This window comes from Strix uralensis, chromosome 3 (genome assembly GCF_047716275.1).
Source record: "Strix uralensis isolate ZFMK-TIS-50842 chromosome 3, bStrUra1, whole genome shotgun sequence".
Taxonomy (NCBI): domain Eukaryota; kingdom Metazoa; phylum Chordata; class Aves; order Strigiformes; family Strigidae; genus Strix; species Strix uralensis.
In genome coordinates, this window is record NC_133974.1 from 87,303,613 (window position 1) to 87,324,663 (window position 21,051).

At 35.4% G+C, this 21,051-nt stretch overlaps 1 protein-coding gene across 1 annotated transcript in view; it reads left to right on the top strand.

Moving 5' to 3' along the window:
• FMN2 (formin 2) overlaps positions 1 to 21,051 on the top strand; it is a 163,138-nt gene that overhangs the window by 83,191 nt on the left and 58,896 nt on the right. The window contains exons 9-12 of the mRNA XM_074864615.1: positions 10,667 to 10,728; positions 18,219 to 18,310; positions 18,445 to 18,574; positions 19,513 to 19,659. Of these exons, the coding sequence (XP_074720716.1) occupies positions 10,667 to 10,728; positions 18,219 to 18,310; positions 18,445 to 18,574; positions 19,513 to 19,659 (431 nt within the window). The remainder of the gene's footprint in view (positions 1 to 10,666; positions 10,729 to 18,218; positions 18,311 to 18,444; positions 18,575 to 19,512; positions 19,660 to 21,051) is intronic.

The following is a 21,051-nucleotide window of genomic DNA, read 5'->3' on the forward strand; positions in this document are numbered from 1 at the left end:
GCAACATTCTGTGTAGTCGATGTAAAATGGTTTAGGCTTGATGTTAGCGAAGACTGGTAGAGAACTTCAGAGGGGCCTAGCAAAGGGCAAACATGCAACTCAACTCTGGATTTTTAGAGCATTCTAAGGATTTAGTCTGGCTGCTAAATAAGGCAAGTCATGTAATATTGCCTGCTAATTTCTGTCTCAAGATATTAGTCTGTGTAAATACAAACATTTTAGCAGTATAAAGGATCTTGAATTCCAGCTGAAATTCTGACCCTTCAACCTTTTGCTTTCTTTGAAGTCACTGATAGTTTTGCTATTGACTTTGGTGAGTCTAGGATTTCATACAAATACTTTAAGTGATGGAGAAGTCAATGTATCCCATGAAACATTGTTCAAAAGGTTAATTTCCCTCGCTTTTAGCACTTAAAATAGTCTTTCCATATTTAATTTGTTAGATTAATTTACAGACATCCTTCATTCTTTCCTGCTTTTGGTCTGCAAAATTATGGAGCCATCTACTTTCAGATATGTTCTCAAGCAGGTGTGCATAAGAGCTGTAATCAGGTTGCTTCTTAGCTTTCTTCTGTATGAGCTAAATAGATCAAGCAATTCAAGAGAAGGACAAGTTCTTGAGGTTATTCTGCTATTTCCTTTGTTCTCTTTGGTATTCTACCAGCTATAGCTCAAGTCCAAAAATTATTGTGACTTCTAATCACTCCTTGAGAGACAAGGAGTCTTACGTTAGTCATTGATCATGATTGCTAAGAGTGTAATCAGGACAGTTCTTTGGGTGAGTTTGAGGCTGCTCGGGAAAGAACAGCTCTTCCATTAGCATTACCACATGGACTTCACTGAGGGTTAATAACTATTTTTAGTACCTTTCTTTTTGGTGTTCATAAAGATATATTTAGTTGCAGTAAGCTGAGATCAGATTCCAATGGAAGCCTAAGATACTCTCCTTTCTGGTAGTGTTTCATGAGCCATTAAATTTTCAGATCTGTGAGTTAGGCAGTTGTTAACTCTTTTAGTGTTGACACTTAAGTAATTTAATGTGAGTATTCTAAATTGCCAACTGGATGCACTTGGAGCTCCATTAACTATATACTAATTGCGGGTAAATTGAGAGCACAAAAGATAAGATTCTAAGTTAGCTGATTAATGTAGAGAATATATTTTTTGAAAAAAATGTGCATTTGGTATCTGCCCTGCTAACTTTATCAAATAAATATGCAGAGTGCTATATAAGTGTATAAAATCGGTATATCCTTGCCATTATTATGAGGGATGAACTGTGGTCACTTCATTTCAAACCAAATACAATAGCAAAAAAAAAAATCAAGAGGTTCAGTAGTGGATTAGAAGAATAATTAGAGAGTGGAATGTGTATAAGGAACATGGAAAGATTTGGGACTGTTCAGAGCTGCTCAGGGTCAGAGAGTAAGGCAAATAGTTCAGAAATCCCATCCAAAAAGTTAGTGTCTTTCGAGTGATGTTAGAATAAGCAATGAATGATTCTTCCAATAGTTGGAATAATTTTAACCTAAATTTATTCTTTACTTTGCACTACTTTAAAGCTAGGCTTCATCTTTGGCAGTGAACTACTAGATGATTCCAAATAAATCTCTTCCTCCTCCTCCTGCATTTTGTTTATCATTTAGAATGAGGTCCCTAAAGTATGAAAGAAAAAGCTGTCTCTTTGCTTATGAACTTACCAGAGTTAGCCATGGCTTTGTTTACTTTGAGCTACTCTAATGAAAATAGATAAGGTGGAATTAAACCAAAAGCCAGCAAATTTGAATTCTAAAAAAATCCGCACATAATTAAAATTAGCTTGAAGCCGGAAGGTTTGTTTGTATCCCAAACAAGTCTTGCTAACTTCTTCCAGCTGCACTCAGTAAGAGATGCTACTTTGTTCTGCAGAGTTGGACTTGCATACATCCTTTGACTGTCATGGTTACACCATCACTGGTACCACAAGTAGCCAGTGGAACTCCCGGACGTAATGTCATTGAAACAGAGATTGAAAAGCATTAGATCCTGTGTGGATCAAAAAGAAAAGTCAAACACTAACACACAGGAAACCCAAATTTTTTTCACTTGACTCATGAATACAAAGCTATAAATCATATCTGTCTGCAGACAGGTTGATAAACAATGTCAGATCTACTGTGTATGTGCCTTGCAGCTGATGTGTTTTTGCAGTTTGTTTTTGTAATGTGCACTATAAATACATACTGTCCTGTAAACATCCCAAAAATATATTCCTCAGATATCCTGTTCTAGTAGTCTCCCCACCAAAAGTGATATAGTTGATAGGTATGACAAGTTTGCTTTTGAGAACCTTTAAATGAAATGCCTGTGCCATGCTATACTACCTTAACCAGTAAGTAAAAAAGCTTAATATAAGCTGATATTGAAATAAAAGCCAATAGTATTGGGGGTTTTTTTATAGCAGTAATTTTCTTTTCTGTAAAACAGAATTTCTTACATGTAAAATATATCTATATGCAATGATTAATTTTATATCAAAATCTTGTTCTTGAAACACTTTTTAAAATACACAAGGGACAGCAAGTTTGCCTAGAGAACAACAAACACCCTACTATAAGCATGAATCACGTTACTAGTATTATTTTTAATTTATTTGAATATGCCTTACATCATTTGCATTTGTGTACTATGCTAAGCCTTAGGTAGTATTTTGGGAGTTATCATGGTAATCCTTTCCAGTTTGTTGAAAATCTTGAATCCTGCCGGTCAGTCTTGCGCTTCAAATTCACTCCCCAAAGACCAGCCCCTGACAGGTTCATTGAGACTGCTTGCACTCTACGCACTATAGTTTAAAATAAGCATAATCTGGTAAAATGCCAGTCTTTTCTCAACCTTCCTATATCCCACACCCATGTTTTTTTCACCTGCCAAATTCAAACAAATCTTATCTAAACAATTAAGATAAGCATTGAAGTGCTCTCTATAGTCAAATCAGCAAACCTCTCAAAACCAGAACTGAAATACAATATCTCTAAATTAAACAGTCTACAATGGCAATCATGTTTGTATTTAAACATTTTATTCTGAAAGGATTACAGCATGGGTCTCCATTTTTTTTCCTGCCTAGACAAGAAGGCGACATACAGAGTCAAACAAAATATATTTGTTCTCTAAGAACTGAACTTGCACACTTTTTATAAACAAACTGTATAGGTGTATGAAGTTAAACTTCACATAATCAGTAACTGCTGTCCTTAACATAGTAGGCAATTGTTTGAAATGTACGTAATGTAACTGTTTATATTAACTATGTATAGCTTATATATAAATCTAGTTATATATTTTGTTATATGTGTGTATATATATGTATGTAAAAAAGCTCTATCAATACAATTTTATTGCTGTGTATTAGGGATACAACATTAGGGAATAGGAATGATAAGGACAAATGTCTAAAAAACTGAATTGTGTTTAGAAGAGAAGAATCAGTACAAAAAGTGATACTAAAGATTCAGTCTTTTTGATGAAGTCTACTTCTGTTACTTCAAATTTTGAAAATACATATTATTCCTTAATTGATTCTTATTTTATTGCTTCCCAGAAATATGAGTGCATGTTCTTGAAGGTATTTAAAAATTTTAAGTCCTTTAAAAACAATCTGAAGCAACAGCTAAGTTTAACCCATGGCTTCTGCTTGGAAATTTTGTATACTGTTCTGGTTTCTTACACAAGCTTTAGGTCAAGGTGAATTACTGCCACAGTAAAACTGTGTGCAAGCAGTTCTAAGTGCTGTTTCTCACCTCTGATCTGTGCTGTATGTACTTGTGTTGAAGATGCAATCTCCATTGCGCTTTGTGCACTTAAAATTCTCATCCTGAGAAGGACTGAGTATTTGCTAATCACAAATGCACTGAGGGCAAGCAGGTAGGTAATAATACAAAATTGTTTTCATTTATGCTAACTGTACCCAGTGCAGCAATCCCCTACCAACACGTTATCCACAGGATTTTTTTCTGCTAGTTGTGCAAGTCCAGATATTCCTGTTTAAAAATTCTTTTATTTCACTTATTTTCTGAGAATCTATAAAAATTACAGTCATGATCCTTGTGTGTTTTGCTGCAGCTCCCATTAGCACAGGGCCATTTGGTTTTACCACTGTATTTTCCCTATTTATGTAAATAAAACATGTATTTCAGAGAGGCCCACTTGGGATTTAACTTTCTGCATTAGGAGATTCACGTTTCTGTTATCTGAGGTACCGAAGAAGCACAAGAGACCCAAGAGAATAGCAGTAGTTAAGTTGCTGAAAGTATCACAGACAAAAACCTGACCATGTGCAATAGGCCTGTGTTAGATGAATGATGCCAATAATCTCACATGGGGAAGAAACCCAAAAAAACCAAAGGATAACAATTTTTGAAGTTATGAGTTTACTATGAAACCAATAAAAAACGGCAAATATCGCATTTTGGTTTATGTTTAAGTATAAATGTTAAGTTGGATTTAAATCTGGGTTTACTTTGTGAGTAGCTCGATACTGCATCATACCATAATCTTTATAGCAGCAAAGGAAGACACTGCACTTTGCTCTTCTAAGGCTCTCTTGTTGATGAGAATGTTGAGGCGCATGTTTTTTCTTCTACTTCTGAATTGAACAGTTCAGCTGTCAGTCATTTCAAGGAACCTGATGAAATTGTCTACGTTGAGATGTTTTCTGGTTTGTTTGTATTTGCATGTGTGGTATTCTTGTATTTTCTTCCAAAGACATCTGTCAGTGAAGGTTTCCATTTTGTATTCCGTGAACAAATAAGTTTATGTGTTCTTTTTCACTAGTTTGTTGTCAAAACTATTTCATAAGTTGATCAGGCTATATACTGTCTGATTGTGTTTCTTGTATCAGAATTTTCCATTGCTTGAGGTTTTGCCAGTATGTTAGATTTCTAATGATGTTGTGTTTTGACCATTTGAAGTTTATTATCCATATGTTATTCTTGGAGCAGCTATTTTTCTTTTTAACTAACTCAGAAATAATCATTCAAGGAAGATCATACAATGTGACATATTTGACCTACTCATCTGCCTTTTTCTTCTTCCAAATATCCTTTTTTGATATTTGAAAATTAATGTAAGTCCCATCAAATTTTCAAGTACAAATACTTGAAAACACTTTAGAAGGTTGAATGGCTTTTAATGACAAAGTTCTGCCTCAAAATTATATAATAATTATGTAATAATTTTGAGACTCTATGTCTCAAACCTGCTTATAATTTCTGTGTAATATAGATACAGGTTCTTAATAACAACAAAGTGCATTTTTGTTGTAAGACTGGTTGATGCCGTTTCTGTTTCTTTCACTCTTCAGCTTGGACCGATATTCCTGGAGTATGGATGGTTTAGTTGTTAACATGGAGCAGAAGTATGTGGGCATGGAAGTTAGAAAAAAGTGCCATGGAAGTTGTAACCTCTCAGTATCCTGTAATCTTGCATGTTAGAGTCACATGATGGGCAGAAGGGCTGTGAAACCCCCAAATCTGTGTCCCACACAGAACTACACAATAAGAGTACTGTGACTGTCTGCTGTAGAAGTAGGAGGTCCTTGATTCAGTGAGCAAGTCAATCTGCCTTTGGAATTTACTGAAGTGACTGTCTGTTGCTGCTGTTTGACAGAGGACGTGAAGTCTTGCAAAGACTCTTGGCGCTCTTCTGGAGAAAGAGAGCAATTGTGAAAGCAAGAGGCAAAGATGTGTAGGAGGAAAAAGGGAGTAGCCTCTTAGAGTGATACTGCTTGATTTTGGAGTCATGCAGAAGTCAATTGTGGTGGAAATCAGCATGAAGAACTTGTGTGTGTGGTTTGCTTGTCTCCCTCCCTGAAGCATGGATCTGAGTATAGCAAGATTGGTTCAGAATTCCTTTTGCAAATTTGAGGTGGTTTTACTTCAGTTACTGCTTCTTTCTGAGGAGTTAAACTGTAATCTGTTATTAGTCAAGTAGGATTTGGAAATTGCTCAGTCAGTTTTTTGGGGAAACAGCAGTGCTTCTAGGTCTCAGGAATAGGACACTCACTTTTAGATGGAGTCCAGAGACAGAAAAGCTTAGGAAGTGTACTTGGAAAGTCCAGAGAAATTAAGTGTGGTTTGATACCTGCCCTGAGGAAAAGGAGGACATAAAACCAAGATTTGAACTGAATACCAGTCTTCTGAAAGTCATCCATAAGTGAGATTGTGTTAATGAGAATTTTGTGACATAAAAGTTGGATCCAAAGGATTGGGTTGATAATTCTTTTTCTTCTTCCTGAAATTCTACTCGGTGGGAAGTTTAGAATTTTTGAATTCCTGAGTTTTGGACTTGCAAACAGAACAGGGTTTCCAAGCACTGGGTAGCTGTAGGAAGCTGCCTTTTCTCTAACACTTTATGTAAGTGGTACTATTTGTGGATTTAGATTGATAGCCTCAGGCAAGTGTAGGTCTGCTGTCTGTATTGCCTATCAGTTTTGTTTTAGTGGTAGCTGGTGGTTCACATCCTCCTAGATATAGAAATAATCAACAGTAATGATGTCTTACAGTAAAAAAAATTACAGCTGCTACTTTTATGGTCTTCCTGAGAATATACTGTGTGTTCTCCAATTTCCTGCTGGTGTTTTCTCATGCATTTCTTCTTCAGGATTATATCTGCTGACAAAATCTTTGATCTTGTTGGTGGCTTGGTTACATACTGTGTTCCCCTGAAGACATGTGGGTCGTGATTTTTCATTATGTCGGGTTTTTTTTTTTTTTTTTTTTTAATTGTGCCTGTGTTCTAAATTGGCTTCTATGTATATGGGAGAAGGTCCATCTGTTCTCAGAGTTCAAGTATACCTCTGAATATAGTTGTGTGCTTTACACTTATCTCACTTTTAGCAGCAGTATTAACCTACTGTCAAGTGAAGTATCTTCTAAGGTGCCTAGCCAGACTTGCAAATTAATTTATATTACTAAGAATAGTAAGTCTTTGTCTCTCTGCATATATTTTATTGGCCTTCCAGTTTGAAACTAGTACCTAAGTTGGCTATGTTATCGTAAGTTTGCATAATTTATTTTTTGATTCAATTTATATTGTAGAAATACAGAATGGAGTGGGAACTCTTCCATTCTGCTAAAACTTCTACATTCTGCAGTTGCATAAGAAAGCTAAAATATCTGTCCCAAAGATACCAGTTTAAATTTCTGTGTAGATTGTGACAAAACCAATGAGAATATCAGGAAAGTTTAAGACAGACAAGAGGTTCATGAAGCCTTAATTTTGGCTACAAATCCTTTGAAATCTCTTTCTCCTTCTCTGTGTCAAGTGTCAAGCGACCCTTAGCAATTGCTCTTCAACCCCTCTTTTTACTGGGTGGATTTTCTGTAATCATCTGTTGACCAGTGCTTGCTTATTTAAAAAAAAAAAAAAAGTCGTTGGTTTGTAGTTCCTTTTATTTTTATCTGTGCATATTTGTATCTGTATCTGGACATACTTGGTTCAAATTTGGTTTGGTCCTATCTATATATGTGTGATACACAACTATATCTATGTACATCAAGTAATTCTACAGTATTAGGGCTTAAAACTTGCTTGCTTACTGGTTTTATTGGCAGCAGTGGCAATAGGAATGCAAAAAAATAGCAGAACTATGAAATCTTGAAGGTAAGAACTAAATGGCTGAGTCTGATGTGATTAAAAGAAAGATGTTTCTATTAGAGTAAAAGCCAATAGATGTTCTTCACTGCTGTCTTATGAATGTATCAGGCTGCACAATGTGCTGGCTATTAAAGATGGTTTCATAGTAGTCAAGACCAGGAAATGGCAATCTCAAGTTTGGAACAAAAAAATCACTTTCTAAAATAGTGACATGGGTGAAAATATCCAACGCCTGCAAGACTATTATAAACGCTTCTCCAGATGTTTGCATCAAAGTATGCTGGAATTGTAGCATAGCTCAGAATATTTTCATATGAGGAAGTTAATGTTTGTCTATATTTTTCATTGTTATTTTTCTACCACATATGGAATCCTTTGATTAGATATTTGTGTAGTCATGCTGATTGTAGGGAGGGGGCATGTTTAGTTAGTAAGCTTGGCTGCATAAGGAAACATAATTGTTTTTATCAGTTCAAATTGTCTAGATAATGGAATTAAATATGCAACAGTCATGATTTATTTTGTCAACTATCATGTTCTGCATGATAATGCTGCAGTACCACCAAGGAACAGAAGCTCATCTCCTGATTCCTTGTAGTGGGGGGAGCAAACCTGTGGTGAACATTGAAAAATCCTAGTGGAATACTAGAGTCCTGCTTATGAACATATACATCTTTAGATGAAATATATAGAAATATATTTGTCTTGGGAGGGAGGGATTTGAAACATATGTTGTTGGATCCAGTTTCTCCAGGTCCTTGTCTCAGACTGATTTGTTTTAAGCAGCTCCCTGAAGTATGTACACTCTTCTGCATACCTGTTTTGTTGAAAGTACACAGACCTGGCACCATTGTGTTTGCCAGGCGTTCTCTTATCTCCTGCAAGCATTCAAACAAAAGTGTTCTATTGCTCCCTGAGTAATCCGTGGGCGATCTTAACATTGAGCAAAAGTCAGAGCAGGAATTTATGTCATATTTCTTAGTGCAGGAGTAGACAGTCTCTGGAAGGAAAGGGAGGGGGGTGGAGCAGGGAGAAGACAACCACAACTCAAAATAAATAGTTGAAGGGTTGTGAGCGTGTTCATATATGAAAACATTGCGTAAGCGTAAGAATGCTGAAATGTAGGGATAATACAAACCCAGTTTCATAATATATCCTGGTTTTAATAAAACTGTTTGTATATAGGCTTTGACATATGTGTTTTCTTAAAGTAGAGCTCTCGAAGCAATCTAGACCCAGTCCTATTTGCATGTTAATTTTAGTCTCCAGTTCTACAAGGCAAATTTGTCGTGTTTTTAAGCATGCAGATAGTCCTATTCAGCAACAGGGATGATTAAATACAAAATATACTACAGTACCTTGTTGAGAGGGAATCTTTAAGTCTCTGTTGCAACAATTATTGCACTCAGGGGAAGAAAAAATAAAAAGAGGTTTTAAAATATCCCAAATAATTAGTAGCAGATTTTTGCATGTGCCCCCTCCCTCAAAACAAAACAAAAAACATGTTGCTTCCTGAACTGTTAACTGTTACATTGCCATTATCTTTCAGATTCTCTTGCCTTCTGGTAAGGGAAAAGTGGGAAAAAAAAATTTTAAAAAAAATATTATTTCTGAAAATTAAAGAATTTCTGAATTATTTTTTGTTTCAGTCCTAAAAGTTAGCTTTGTGCCCAGCTTAGAGGCACAGTGTAGCCTGCTTAGTTTAATCAAAGTCAACACTTCTTTGTTTATAATTTTCTTATACTGTAACTAAAACTGTGTCTCAGGCCTGGAAAAGGGAAACGTGATGAGTCCCAGACTCAGAGTGGTATCTCTAAATGCTTCAGAGCAATAGGAAACACGTGAGCTTGAATTATATTGTCTGTAGTCTTTAGGTGTATACACAGAATTTCTCTTGTGACAGTTAAGGACATAGATTTATAGGACATAAAGTAACCTAGTGATGGGTTTCTATTGCTGATCAGTGTTGCAATTTCTAGATTAATCTTGCCTAAGGGATTATTCTAGTTATTGTACAAGTGCACACACACACTCAGAGTCCATTACAAAAAAGGGAATAAATTAATGAGGTGCAAAATAGGAAAAGGACTGGTATAGTTTGATAAAAATTATTCATTACCATCACATATGTTCTAATGCAACTTTTTAAATTTTTCAAGATTTAAAATCTGGATGAGGAAGGTTGGATTTATCTGGCTTTTAAACGAATGCTCAGTGTGCTCACAAAAAATATGTAAGAGGAAGACTGAAAATTACTATTTTAAAAGTAATTCTTTGCATTAGCTGAGAATTATTCTTCACGAGTTTGCACAAACATTTCCTATGCTTCATGAAATGTTCCTTATACAGGTGGGGAGTCAGAGTTGTGTTCCTAAAAGTGTGTCCCTCTTAATGACTTTTGCTTTTTTGTCCAGGTTAGCTAGATGGAAATCACTCTCTCTGTGCTGTTGAACTGGCTTTTTGATGCTGAAAAAGTACAGTATGTGTGTGGCGCCAGAATTGGTTGGGAACAGGAAAGGCGTATTTTCTATCTGTACTGAACGTGTCAGCTTAGTGCATAGAAGATTTGACCCTTGTCAGGTGTTTTGAAGTTAACTGGCTGACTTATGGATTAATCAGTTTAAGACTGAAGCCAACCAGTGACAGGAATGAGCTTTGTTGTGTGAGTGTGTGTGTGTGGCTATGGTGCAGATTTACAAATTTTTATAATGCTTTCAGTCGGACCATGAAAGTCTGATGGAAAGCTTATCTCTGATCTCTGGCTATGGCCATACTCATGGGATCGTGTTTGTGTGTTTGGGGGCAGGGAGATGAATTCTTTTAACACTTGACACCTGGCTCTACCAGGTTTCTAGCCCATAGTTTTAGGAATGACACTATTCAAGGCACTAATAAAGTTAAAACCCTTAATCTGTATGACCAGTAGGTCATAAAAACTATTGCTGGGTATTGTGCTCAGTCTTTCTTTCACAGCTGGGCTATCATCCTGACAACTAATTCTTCTTTTTTTTTGGTCTTTTTTTTTTTATAGCTGTTGTGAACTTGGACAACTCTGTGGTTGACCTAGAGACCCTTCAAGCCCTGTACGAGAATGTGAGTAATCAGAGGAGGTCCATATAACATAGCAATACTGTAGGTCTATGTGAAGATATTTTTGGTTTGCATCACTAATATTCAGAAAGCTTGTAGAACATGTCCTCTTTTGAAGTGACTTTATTTTCCCCAAAGCAATGAAAATAATAAGCATTTAAATTGTATTAATTGCAATTATGTGTTTTATATAGTGCATAATTTTTTTATAAGTAGGATAATCAACTTCTAAATGTCTAAACAGGAATTGGTTTTGCTCCTTTTTTTTTTTCTGGGGTGGGGCAGTCTTTGGTCAATACTTATCAGACCTTGCGCTCCAGGTCTTTGGCTTCACTTCATAACTTTGCTAATATAACAATGCTGCTCAGTAAAAAAAATTGTTTTAATACAGCAATCATTCTGTTTGTGGAACTGTAGCTTTTAATTATTATCATTTCAGGAATTCCTCAAAAATAATTTTAACTCTTTGAAAGGAAAAGTATTGCTCTAAGTTAATGTAATAAAAAGTGGTATAAACCGCCAGGGGCTTCATAAATGTCTGGGACTAATCATCAGAGTGTGTTTGACCACCAGGTATGCAAAATCAGGGATTCAGAATATACTCAGGTATGTTCTAAAACTTCACAAAGCCAGTCATGTGCAAAATTTTAAAAAGTGGATCTCAGGAGCACGTTTCTGCCTTCAGCAGAGGCCACTGAGCATTAGCTTCCTTCTCTGAGCACGCTGCCTGAATACATGGAGGTCTGGCTAGACATCTCTGGAGAAAAGAAAGAGTTTTTCTACTTACCCTCCAAAGAACCTGAAAATATGAAACGTAAAGCTGTGAGCCACAGAATGACATTGAAGGCCAAAGTATGTTATTGTATTGGATTTATTATTTCTCTCACATTATGGTTTTGATAATATCTTAATTACTTTTACACCTTTCAGATTTTTGGTTTTTAGACTCTAGCTTTTTATGGCCTACTTTGGAATTATTTGTTGATTTATGGAACTTCTACTAAAGAATCCACCTGGGGGCCTGAAGAGAGAGATAGTAAGCTCTAGTCCACTTTATAGAAAAAACAAAAAGCTAAACAAAATGCAAAAATTAGGAAGCACTTCTACTCTTATTTCATCCCTGGAGAATTAACTCACTCAACACTGCTCAGGAAGATAATGCTCAAATGGGAAACCTATTCTAATTACCCCCAAATCTTTAAACTCTTCTCAACCTTATGCCACAGCATTTCTGGTTTGGCCTGTGTTTTACATTATTTTTACATTATGTTTTACATTGTTTTACATTATTTTTAATCTGCTCCCTTACACATCACAGCTATATCCCATTCCATACATTCTTTAGCATGTAAAAAATTGAAGTAGTTTTATATATTACATATGCGTGATTGTGGGAGATTGTGTTGTGGGAAGTATGGAATAGATGCTGCCCTCATGATCAGTTTTTGCGTACTTCCCTCTTTTATATTGCATAAGACTTTTTTATTTTGGTTTTAAAAAAATAGTCCTCCTATATGGCTAATGTACTAATAGGATACTTTCAAATGCTTTCCTAATGTTATCTCCAGTATATTTCAGAGTTCCAGTATAATGGATTACCTGCAAATTTGCAGTTCATTGAAATAACCAAATGCCATTGTGTTCGTCATTACCTTCACTAATTACAGAAAATGTCTAGGAAATACTGTCCTGATTGAGGAAAATATTATAATTAATCTCAGGCAAGACTCAAAGTTGGAATGACTATAATGTATTTCTTTGCTTTGAATAGAAGATAGATCAGCACAACTTTATCACTATATTTGCTTGGTACAAGACAGAAAAAAGCCCAAACCAAACAACCAAAAACCAAACAAAGAACAAAAAAAAAGTTTGTTTGGAGAGAGCTTCATAAAGGGACCTGAATTTTAGTCCTGGATCCTCTATTTGATAAAGCTGTATCTTGAAAGAAGCGGGGGTTTTTTAATTGCATTTTATTTTCTGTTTTTCCTTTCAGTCTTTGGTCAAAACTCATCAGATCTTGCATTTGCTTCCCTAGGTAGCTTCACTAGTTATAACAATACTGTTCAATGAAAAAGTGTAAGCAATGGGTGGTACCAGAGAGCCTGGCATGTTTGATTCCTCCCTTATTTCTCAGCCTCATCCTGTGTTGTAAGTGGGGATAACTGCCTCATTTGTCTACTTTGTAGCCATTAACTTAATTTTTAGTTCTTAGGGTTTATTTACGGGATTGGGATTTTTTGCTGGATATTTAAATACCACTTTACTAGTTCTCAACCTTTTTATTTGATTTCTGTGGAACATATGGGAGCATTTGTTTTACAGTCTTCCCTCAGAATGTAATCATTTTTTCTGATTGCATGTCTGGCATGGTGCTTTCCCTTAAATGTGAATGAAATTTGGGCAGTCTCCAAACCTAAACACATCCTAATTTCAAAAGCCACCGTCCCGAGGGCTCAATTCCTGTTTACTGAGGAATTAAAGTCCTGTTAAACCACAAAATTACTGTATACATCTTAGTGACTTTTTATAAATGAAGAAACCCACACTCCACCAAAGACCCAAGCCCTCAATTTATTTAATAGTATTAAGTCATATTGCATCAAGTGAGAAGAACTTTTTTACTGCAGGACTGTATGGTACAGTCACATAGTTTTTACACATGTGTAGTTTGCTTTATGGAAAGTTGATTAAATATAAATATGTGTTGATAATCAGCTATGTATTAAGATCTAGACAATTTTTACAGGAGAGTCTTAATAGATAAAATTACATCTGGAACAGTTACTTTAATATGCTTTTACAAACTCCCTAATAGCAATCCTTTCAGGTGGCAGCTATAATTAGAGAGGGAGAAGGTTAATCAAATTCAGTGGAGTTGTCAATTTACCATATGTGGTTAGGCCATAGTGGTTGTGAGGAGAAATGTACTTGTTTGCAAATAAGTGAATGTTTGCTTTGAAAACAGGTAGCCTCTTATCAGCCGAGATTGTAGCTAAAATATCACTGTTTGAAACAAGATAAGCTTGCTCCTGCTTATGTCTTCACTATATTGTGAAAATAAGTGTATAAAAATGGATTAAAAATTATGTCAAAGGATTATCCTTGATCTATGGATTTGTCTTTTTCAAATCTCTTTACATCATGAAATGAAACATGTATACTTTCTTAATTTGGCTCCTGGTAAATTGTCCACCCTGTCTCTATGTTTAAAAGCCTTAGGTCAATGCTTTCAAAAACCTCAGAATGCCATTTGCAAGAGCGAAAGGCACACAGGAGTCTGAAGTGCATGCCTCCACTCTGCCACTATGATTCAAACCTTCTCCTCAATTATTTCTTGTGATTTTTAAGAAAAACCTGGCAATTACAATGCAATGTCTTAACATTTTTCTGCAAAGACTATAGATTGTACTTGACTTCTGATACATGACCCAGCATCAAAAGAATATGATAGTTGTTATTAACCTGGGTATCTCTGTATAACCTTGTTTAAGTTACTTTTGACAGTATTCTTTAGACAAGTCACTCGATGCTTTTGAAATATGTAACATTAACTTTGAAAATCAAGTTGACCAAAAAAATTCCACCGAAAAGTTAAGAAACCTACATACATTTAAACTGATCTAAACTCAGAGCTAAGGTTGTGTTGTAAGGAAAAACCCGAACCAGGAAATGTAACATTTATGTTGTGAAATGGAGAAATGGCACTTATGAACTGTAGTAAAATGAAATATAGGGTAAGTTTATACTCTGGCAAAAGTGGGAAAAGAGTCAAACTAAAGCAGTGTGTTTTTTGCAGTAATTTCTATCAGATTTATGTTTTCTGACTTTAGATATAGTTAATATCAAGTTCTGGTATATTATACTATTTTGTTCCATTTAGGATGCTATATATTAGCTAAAATTCAAGGAAATAAATAGCAGTGACATTCAAAGAGGTGGTAATGCAATCAGATTTATGACTTTTATGAGAAGTATCTATTGAATGTGTTATCTCTTGACACAAATGTTGGAGGGTAATAGAGAAGCTTTTTTTTATTATCCATCTGCAAATCAGAGAATAGATAAATATTAACTGTAAAGCTAACTGGTAAAAGTTCTTCAAAAGAAATAATCTTCAATTCCTGTGCAGAAGACATGTCAGCCTTATTCCTTTTCTGTCATATTTTAAAATACACATAAATCAGAATTCTGGATATTAGAGCCAAAATTAGTGACCTGAAACTCAGGTTTGATTCTGAACTCGCACCATATACTTGGGCTGATTTTGGTGAAGAGTGTAAACCATATCTCTTGAGTTTTGCGCAAGCCTACCCATGAGTGGATCATGCTTAGCCTTTGTATCTTTGCCAGTTGTTTCTTTGCATGCACAATCTCAGAATGATGGCTTAAATGAGGAATAGTGAGTCTGCCTAACCTTTGCCCATGGGATTTGGTGGAGAAACATTAACAGCTTGAACATGCGTGTGTATAATAGATTGCTGGGATAAGCACTCTAATACTTCATGATGTGTAGAAGGCCCGAAAAGAGAGTACTCTTGCTAGTTATTCTGAAGAATTTGCAAATAACGATTTAGCTTTATGCTCCTTCCTTTCAGTTTAGCAGAAGAGAATATAATTTACAGATTGGCCAGAAATAATAGAATTTAATTTAAAAAATGTTAGTATGAGAAATTTACTTTTACAAAAACTCAATTCCAATTTACAAGTGTAAATTGAATAACTTTAATTTTTTGAAGTGTAACTTGAATAAATAAAATAGATCTTCCTACAAATTCATGTCATTTGCATACCTAGACTTCCATGGCTCTGACAACATGAACACTGGAACAGTGCTACCTCTCTTGGCAGCCTTCAAACTTCTAAAATTTGTAGATTTCATCCATTGTCAAGAGAGAGTTTTTACTGATTTGAAAAGAAATGGAAGCTTTCTTTTAACTCTTCGTTGTGTAAGAATGTCTAGATTAATTGAAGAAGTGTCCCATTTACACCTGCTCCCTAACACAAAACCAAAAGCAAGTCTTTTTGCTAAACAGCACCTACAATACTTAAGCGGAAACTTCTGCAGTTAGTTGGATCTTTCCTAGTCTTCACCCCGTGTCCTGATTGTGTCTTCTAAGATGAAAAATTGGTACAATTTTCTGATCTTAGTATCTTGAAAATTTCCTTCTCCTCAGGATAGAATTATACTAGCAAAATTTACTATTGTAATTATATTTATATGTTCTGTGCCTGTCTTGACAAAAATGTTATGTAGAAAAGTACCTTTGGAGGATGAATCCCCAAGTTTGTTTTCTCACACTCTGAAGGGATACTGGGGTAGGGAATTCAGGAAACTAGGTGTTATGGATAGGCCGCTGCCAGTATACTAAAATTAAAAACCAGTAAATTAGTCTCAGCCTGGCTCTTGTTAACTGAGAAAGGCATGATACAGTATACACCAATAGATCAAGGAAGGATCACGCAAATCAAGGGAAGTGATTATTCTCTTCTCAGCACTGGTGAGACCACATCTAGGGTGCTATGTCCAGTTCTCGCCTCGACAGTGCAAGAGACACGGACGCATTGGAACAAGTTTAGTGAAGAGCCACGATGATGATAAAAGGAGAGGCTGAGAGAGCTGGGGTTGTTCAGCCTGGAGAGGAGAAAGCTCAGGGGGGATCTTATCAGTATGTACAAATACCTGATGGTGGAGTGGAAGTAAAGAACACAGAGCTAGACTCAGTGATGCCCAGCATAAAGACGAGGTAGTGGGCATCTTGAAATTGACATACTGGAAATTCCATTTAAAAATCAAAACACCTTTTTTTTATTGCAAGGGTGTCCAAACACTGGAACAGGCTGCCTAGAAAGGTCATGAGGTCTCCATCCTTGGAGATGTTCAAAACCTGGCTGGACACGATACTGAGCAACGTGCTCTATTTGCCTCTGCTTTGTGCCAGAGGGTTCAACTAGATGATCTCCAGCGGTCCCTTCAAACCTTAACTATTCTGTTAATCTATGATACAGGTACTACCACCATTATAATTTCTTAGTGTCAAGAACAAAGTTTATTGCTGGGGGAGGAAAAAAAAAAAGGTTTGCAATGTTTCCTATATGATGGAATATTTAATAGATAAGATCAGACTACTTTAGAGAAGATGACCGTTGAAGAACATCCACAGAAATGCTGGCTAAATATTAGGATGTGTAGTATTCAAGACAGATGGCCTTGCAGTCATTTCCGGACTTCTTGAAGTAATCAGAGAAACTCTGAAGCGCTTTTGCTCTGAGTGACTCTTCAATCTCTTAATCTTTCTTTTTCATGTCGGTATTTTCTCCATTTTCATATGGAAAGATGTTCAGCAACCTCAGAAGAACTGTCTGAAACTGACTTTTTGGTTTCAGATTGCTGATGGAGCTGTGGCAGTATGATTTGAGATAGTTCCATACCTCTTCTGCTAATCATGCAAAAGCATGCAAGAGAGAATACAGATGCAGCCTATCTTTTGCTTTGCCATTATTTAAGTAGTTAGAATATAATTTTCCACTGTGGTCTTCAAGTTCTGTTGGAGTAAGTTTGAAAAATGTGTGTAATGTTTTCCTAAAGGAATAAAGGTAGCTATATTTACTTCTTTTTTTCACTCTTGCACAGATTCGTGTTTTGAATCTATTTTCAAAACCACCATGGATGTCAAAAGAAGGGTCAGACGGAGAAATTTGCATTCCACTTTTATTCCTTTCCATGCTATTCTATTTTCCAATGCTGCACTTGGAAAAAATCATTTCACTGTAGCATGGAGCACGGAAAGAAGCGAGACTCTGTTTCTTTTGATTGGAATATTGAAGAAAAGACTGCACAATATGCCACAGGGTTCTCCAAGAAGCTAGGAAGTTTATATATAATAGTTTTGGTTTATTAAGATAAAAATGAAAATCATTTTACTTCAAAGAAGTATGCAGTAGTTCTCATGAATTATGGTATGCATGATAGTTCCATTGTAAATCAACTATTTTTTGTTGTTCCATAGTGTTTTCCAAATACCAAATAAAATTTAAGTTGCAGTAAACAATACAAACCGATTTTCATTTAGTTTAAAAGAAGATATTATTTAAATATATATTTAAATATCGGATTACGTTCAAATGCAACCCAACAGATTTGGAAAGAGAAGTACAACTCAAGAAGAGAGTTCTTTGATCCAAAGACTTTATAAACAGCCAGTGAAAAGGGATTGGGAATGAAGACTGTTGTCTCGGTGCATGGTTGAATGAATAAATCTTTTGCGGATTACTACTAGTCAATATTATTTTTTAGAAGATATTCTGTTTTCCATCAGATGTATTTATACTTAAAATCACCCCATGGTCTAAGTAGTTTTGCCATAAGCAGATGCTAGAAGGAAAAAAAAAAATATCTATGAACATGATTTGTTACAAGGGCATCTTTATCTGTGTTGTTTGACTAGGTTTTTAATTAACACTTTTTAATTACTTTGTTTCCTTTATTCCAGAGAGCACAATCAGATGAATTAGAAAAAATAGAAAAGCATAGCAAGGCATCTAAGGAAAAAGAAAATGCCAAGTCTTTGGATAAGCCGGAACAGTAAGAACATACAGTTTTGCTTGCTTCAGAAAACTTTTGCTGCTATAATAAACTATCTAGAGATGTTATAAAAGAAAAAAAATAATGTACCTGCTGACAACGACTTATATAGTTTCCTTTAATCACTCCTGCAGGTTCCTCTATGAACTCTCACTAATTCCCAACTTTTCAGAACGTGTTTTTTGCATCCTGTTCCAATCAACATTTTCAGAAAGCATTTGTTCAATCCGTCGCAAACTTGAATTGTTACAAAAACTGTGTGAGGTAGGTTGTGCTCTGTGAAAAGGTAGAGCTAAATTTCTGATACTCAATCTTTTTAAGTTGTACTCATATTTCAAAAGTTTTCACTTTATTTACTTTAAGTACTCATTAAATCTGAAGGATAGCAGAATAGAACATTTTATGATTGTACTTCAACATCAAAGCAAATTTTAAGATTAGCTTTTGGTACTGAGCTGTATCATGTTTTTGCCATCAATGTGTATCAGTCTCTGGAAAATAGTGTACTTTATCCTCTTGTTAAAGGAAAATCTTCCCTCCTCATAGTGACCATATCACTCCTTTCCAAATGAATGCCTATTCAGCCTACCTTGTGTTTGCTTGGATTTTGGAAACGTGCAACTCAATAATGTCTCTGGTATCAAAAATCAGTTAGAGCTAGAAGAGATTATGGGAGTTTTGTGGTCCCATGCAAATCAAATATATGGCTTTAAAATGCAGGTTTCATCAGTGTTTTCATAACTGAAAACAATTTGAAACATTTTATGTAATTCTTTTACTATTTAATAGATTTCTTTATTTGATTGATTAAATATTTTCATTGCTCCATGTTGGGTTTTTATGAACTTCATGCAGAATTCTCGCCTAAATTAAATATACCATTCACAATATCAGCATCAGTTAAGGAATTACTATTTTGGTTTTCTAAACAGGTGATCTCTGATAGTAACGTATAGATGTTCTATTATTTTTTGTTAAGTATCAATTTTGGAGGTAACATTCTCCATTCGCAACAAATTACATATTGGTATTATTCTACTTCTACATGTTGCAGTAAGAGGTTGTTAATTCCCTATATTTGAGCCTTTATATAAGTATTATTTCTAAATACAGTATCAACAAATCTGCTTCTCAGTAATACTGTTAATGGTAAATATTATTATGAGTTTGAACACTGAATTGTTTCTCTTTCTGTTTTGTAGACATTGAAAAATGGGTCCGGAGTTATGCAGGTCCTGGGTTTGGTTCTTGCCTTTGGCAATTACATGAATGGTGGAAACAGGACACGAGGACAGGCTGATGGGTTTGGACTAGATATCCTGCCAAAACTGAAAGATGTGAAGAGCAGTGTAAGCTGATTCTAGACTTCCTGTAGGCCTGAGAATATTAAATTCTCAGAAAATTCCCGAGTAAATGGTGTGAAATTTATGACAGCATGTCAAAGAGGATTCTTTTGTTGTTATACTTAGGTGGTCACACTTCTACAGTTAGATGTATTTCTGTAGAAATATGAAAATGAACCATCTCCTTTCATTAATGTACAAACAAAAATACATTAAATTATATCTTAGTTCCCAACCTGATATATATTTGACTTTTGGTACACTGCATAGTTCTAACTTTTCCTGTATTCAGAAACAGTACTATGATCCTTACACTTAAAAGGTTTATTACAGAAATGGAAACAGTTATAAAAGAAAAGTTAACTGTGATTCAATGCTCATTGAAAATATTTGGGGGGGGGGAAAGTCACTCCTGAAAATGATTGAATAGGCATCCTGAGGATGTGGGATAACCCAAAATTCATTCTTTATATACATCATGATTACAAAGTGTGCATTTCACATTTGGACCGTGGAACCACCTGAGTAAAGAGTTATCACAGCAAGTACTTGTTGATTTAAGATTTGTCTGGTATAGTCATCTGAGTAAGGAGAATGATAAGTAGTCTTGTTTCTTGCTCAGTGCTAAACTGTGGCTTGTGTGTTACCAGCACTTTTTTGGCTTTGATATTGATTGGAGTTGTATTCAAATACTGCTTTTGTTTACAAGGAAACAATACTCTTTGAGTCTCCATGGCTATGATGAAAAGACTCATCTGAATGTGGGCAGTGGTATGAGAAAGGTTACAGCAATAATTCTTGAGACTTTAAATTGGCCCCTACATTTATCTAGTAAGTCATTGTCAAGATCTGCTGTTCTGAAAGTGGAAGAAACAGATGAGTTTTTTTCCCTGCTTTCTCACTTACTAAATATACATGCTTTAGCTGCTGGGTTAGGTAATGTGATCAGACTGTTGTTTACCTTGAGTTGAGAGAATGTGTCAGCCATTTGCCTTTAAAGGTGGAAGATCTGCATTCTGGCATGATAGTTTCTTTGGTAAGCTAAGGGAGTAATGTGAATTGAAGCCTTAGTACAATGTGTTTAGAGCAGCCTAGTTTAGCTGAACCTTCTGGTTGACTCTAGATACATCACCAGTTTTAGAACTTGGCTCAGTAGACCATTTAGGCACACTAAATTTGGTTTGGTGACTCAGGTCTTTAGTACATAATTTGCTGGAAATATGACCATTAACCTTGCAATTTATTTGCTACTGATCAGTCAGAAAAGTTCTTCCAAATAGTTTTCTGAAACTATCTGAAAACATAATTATCAAAAATCCTCTTCAAATCAAAGATTTTCTGCTGAAACTTCATTACAGAGATTACAGATGGAAAACAATGAGACAATTTCCCCAAAGG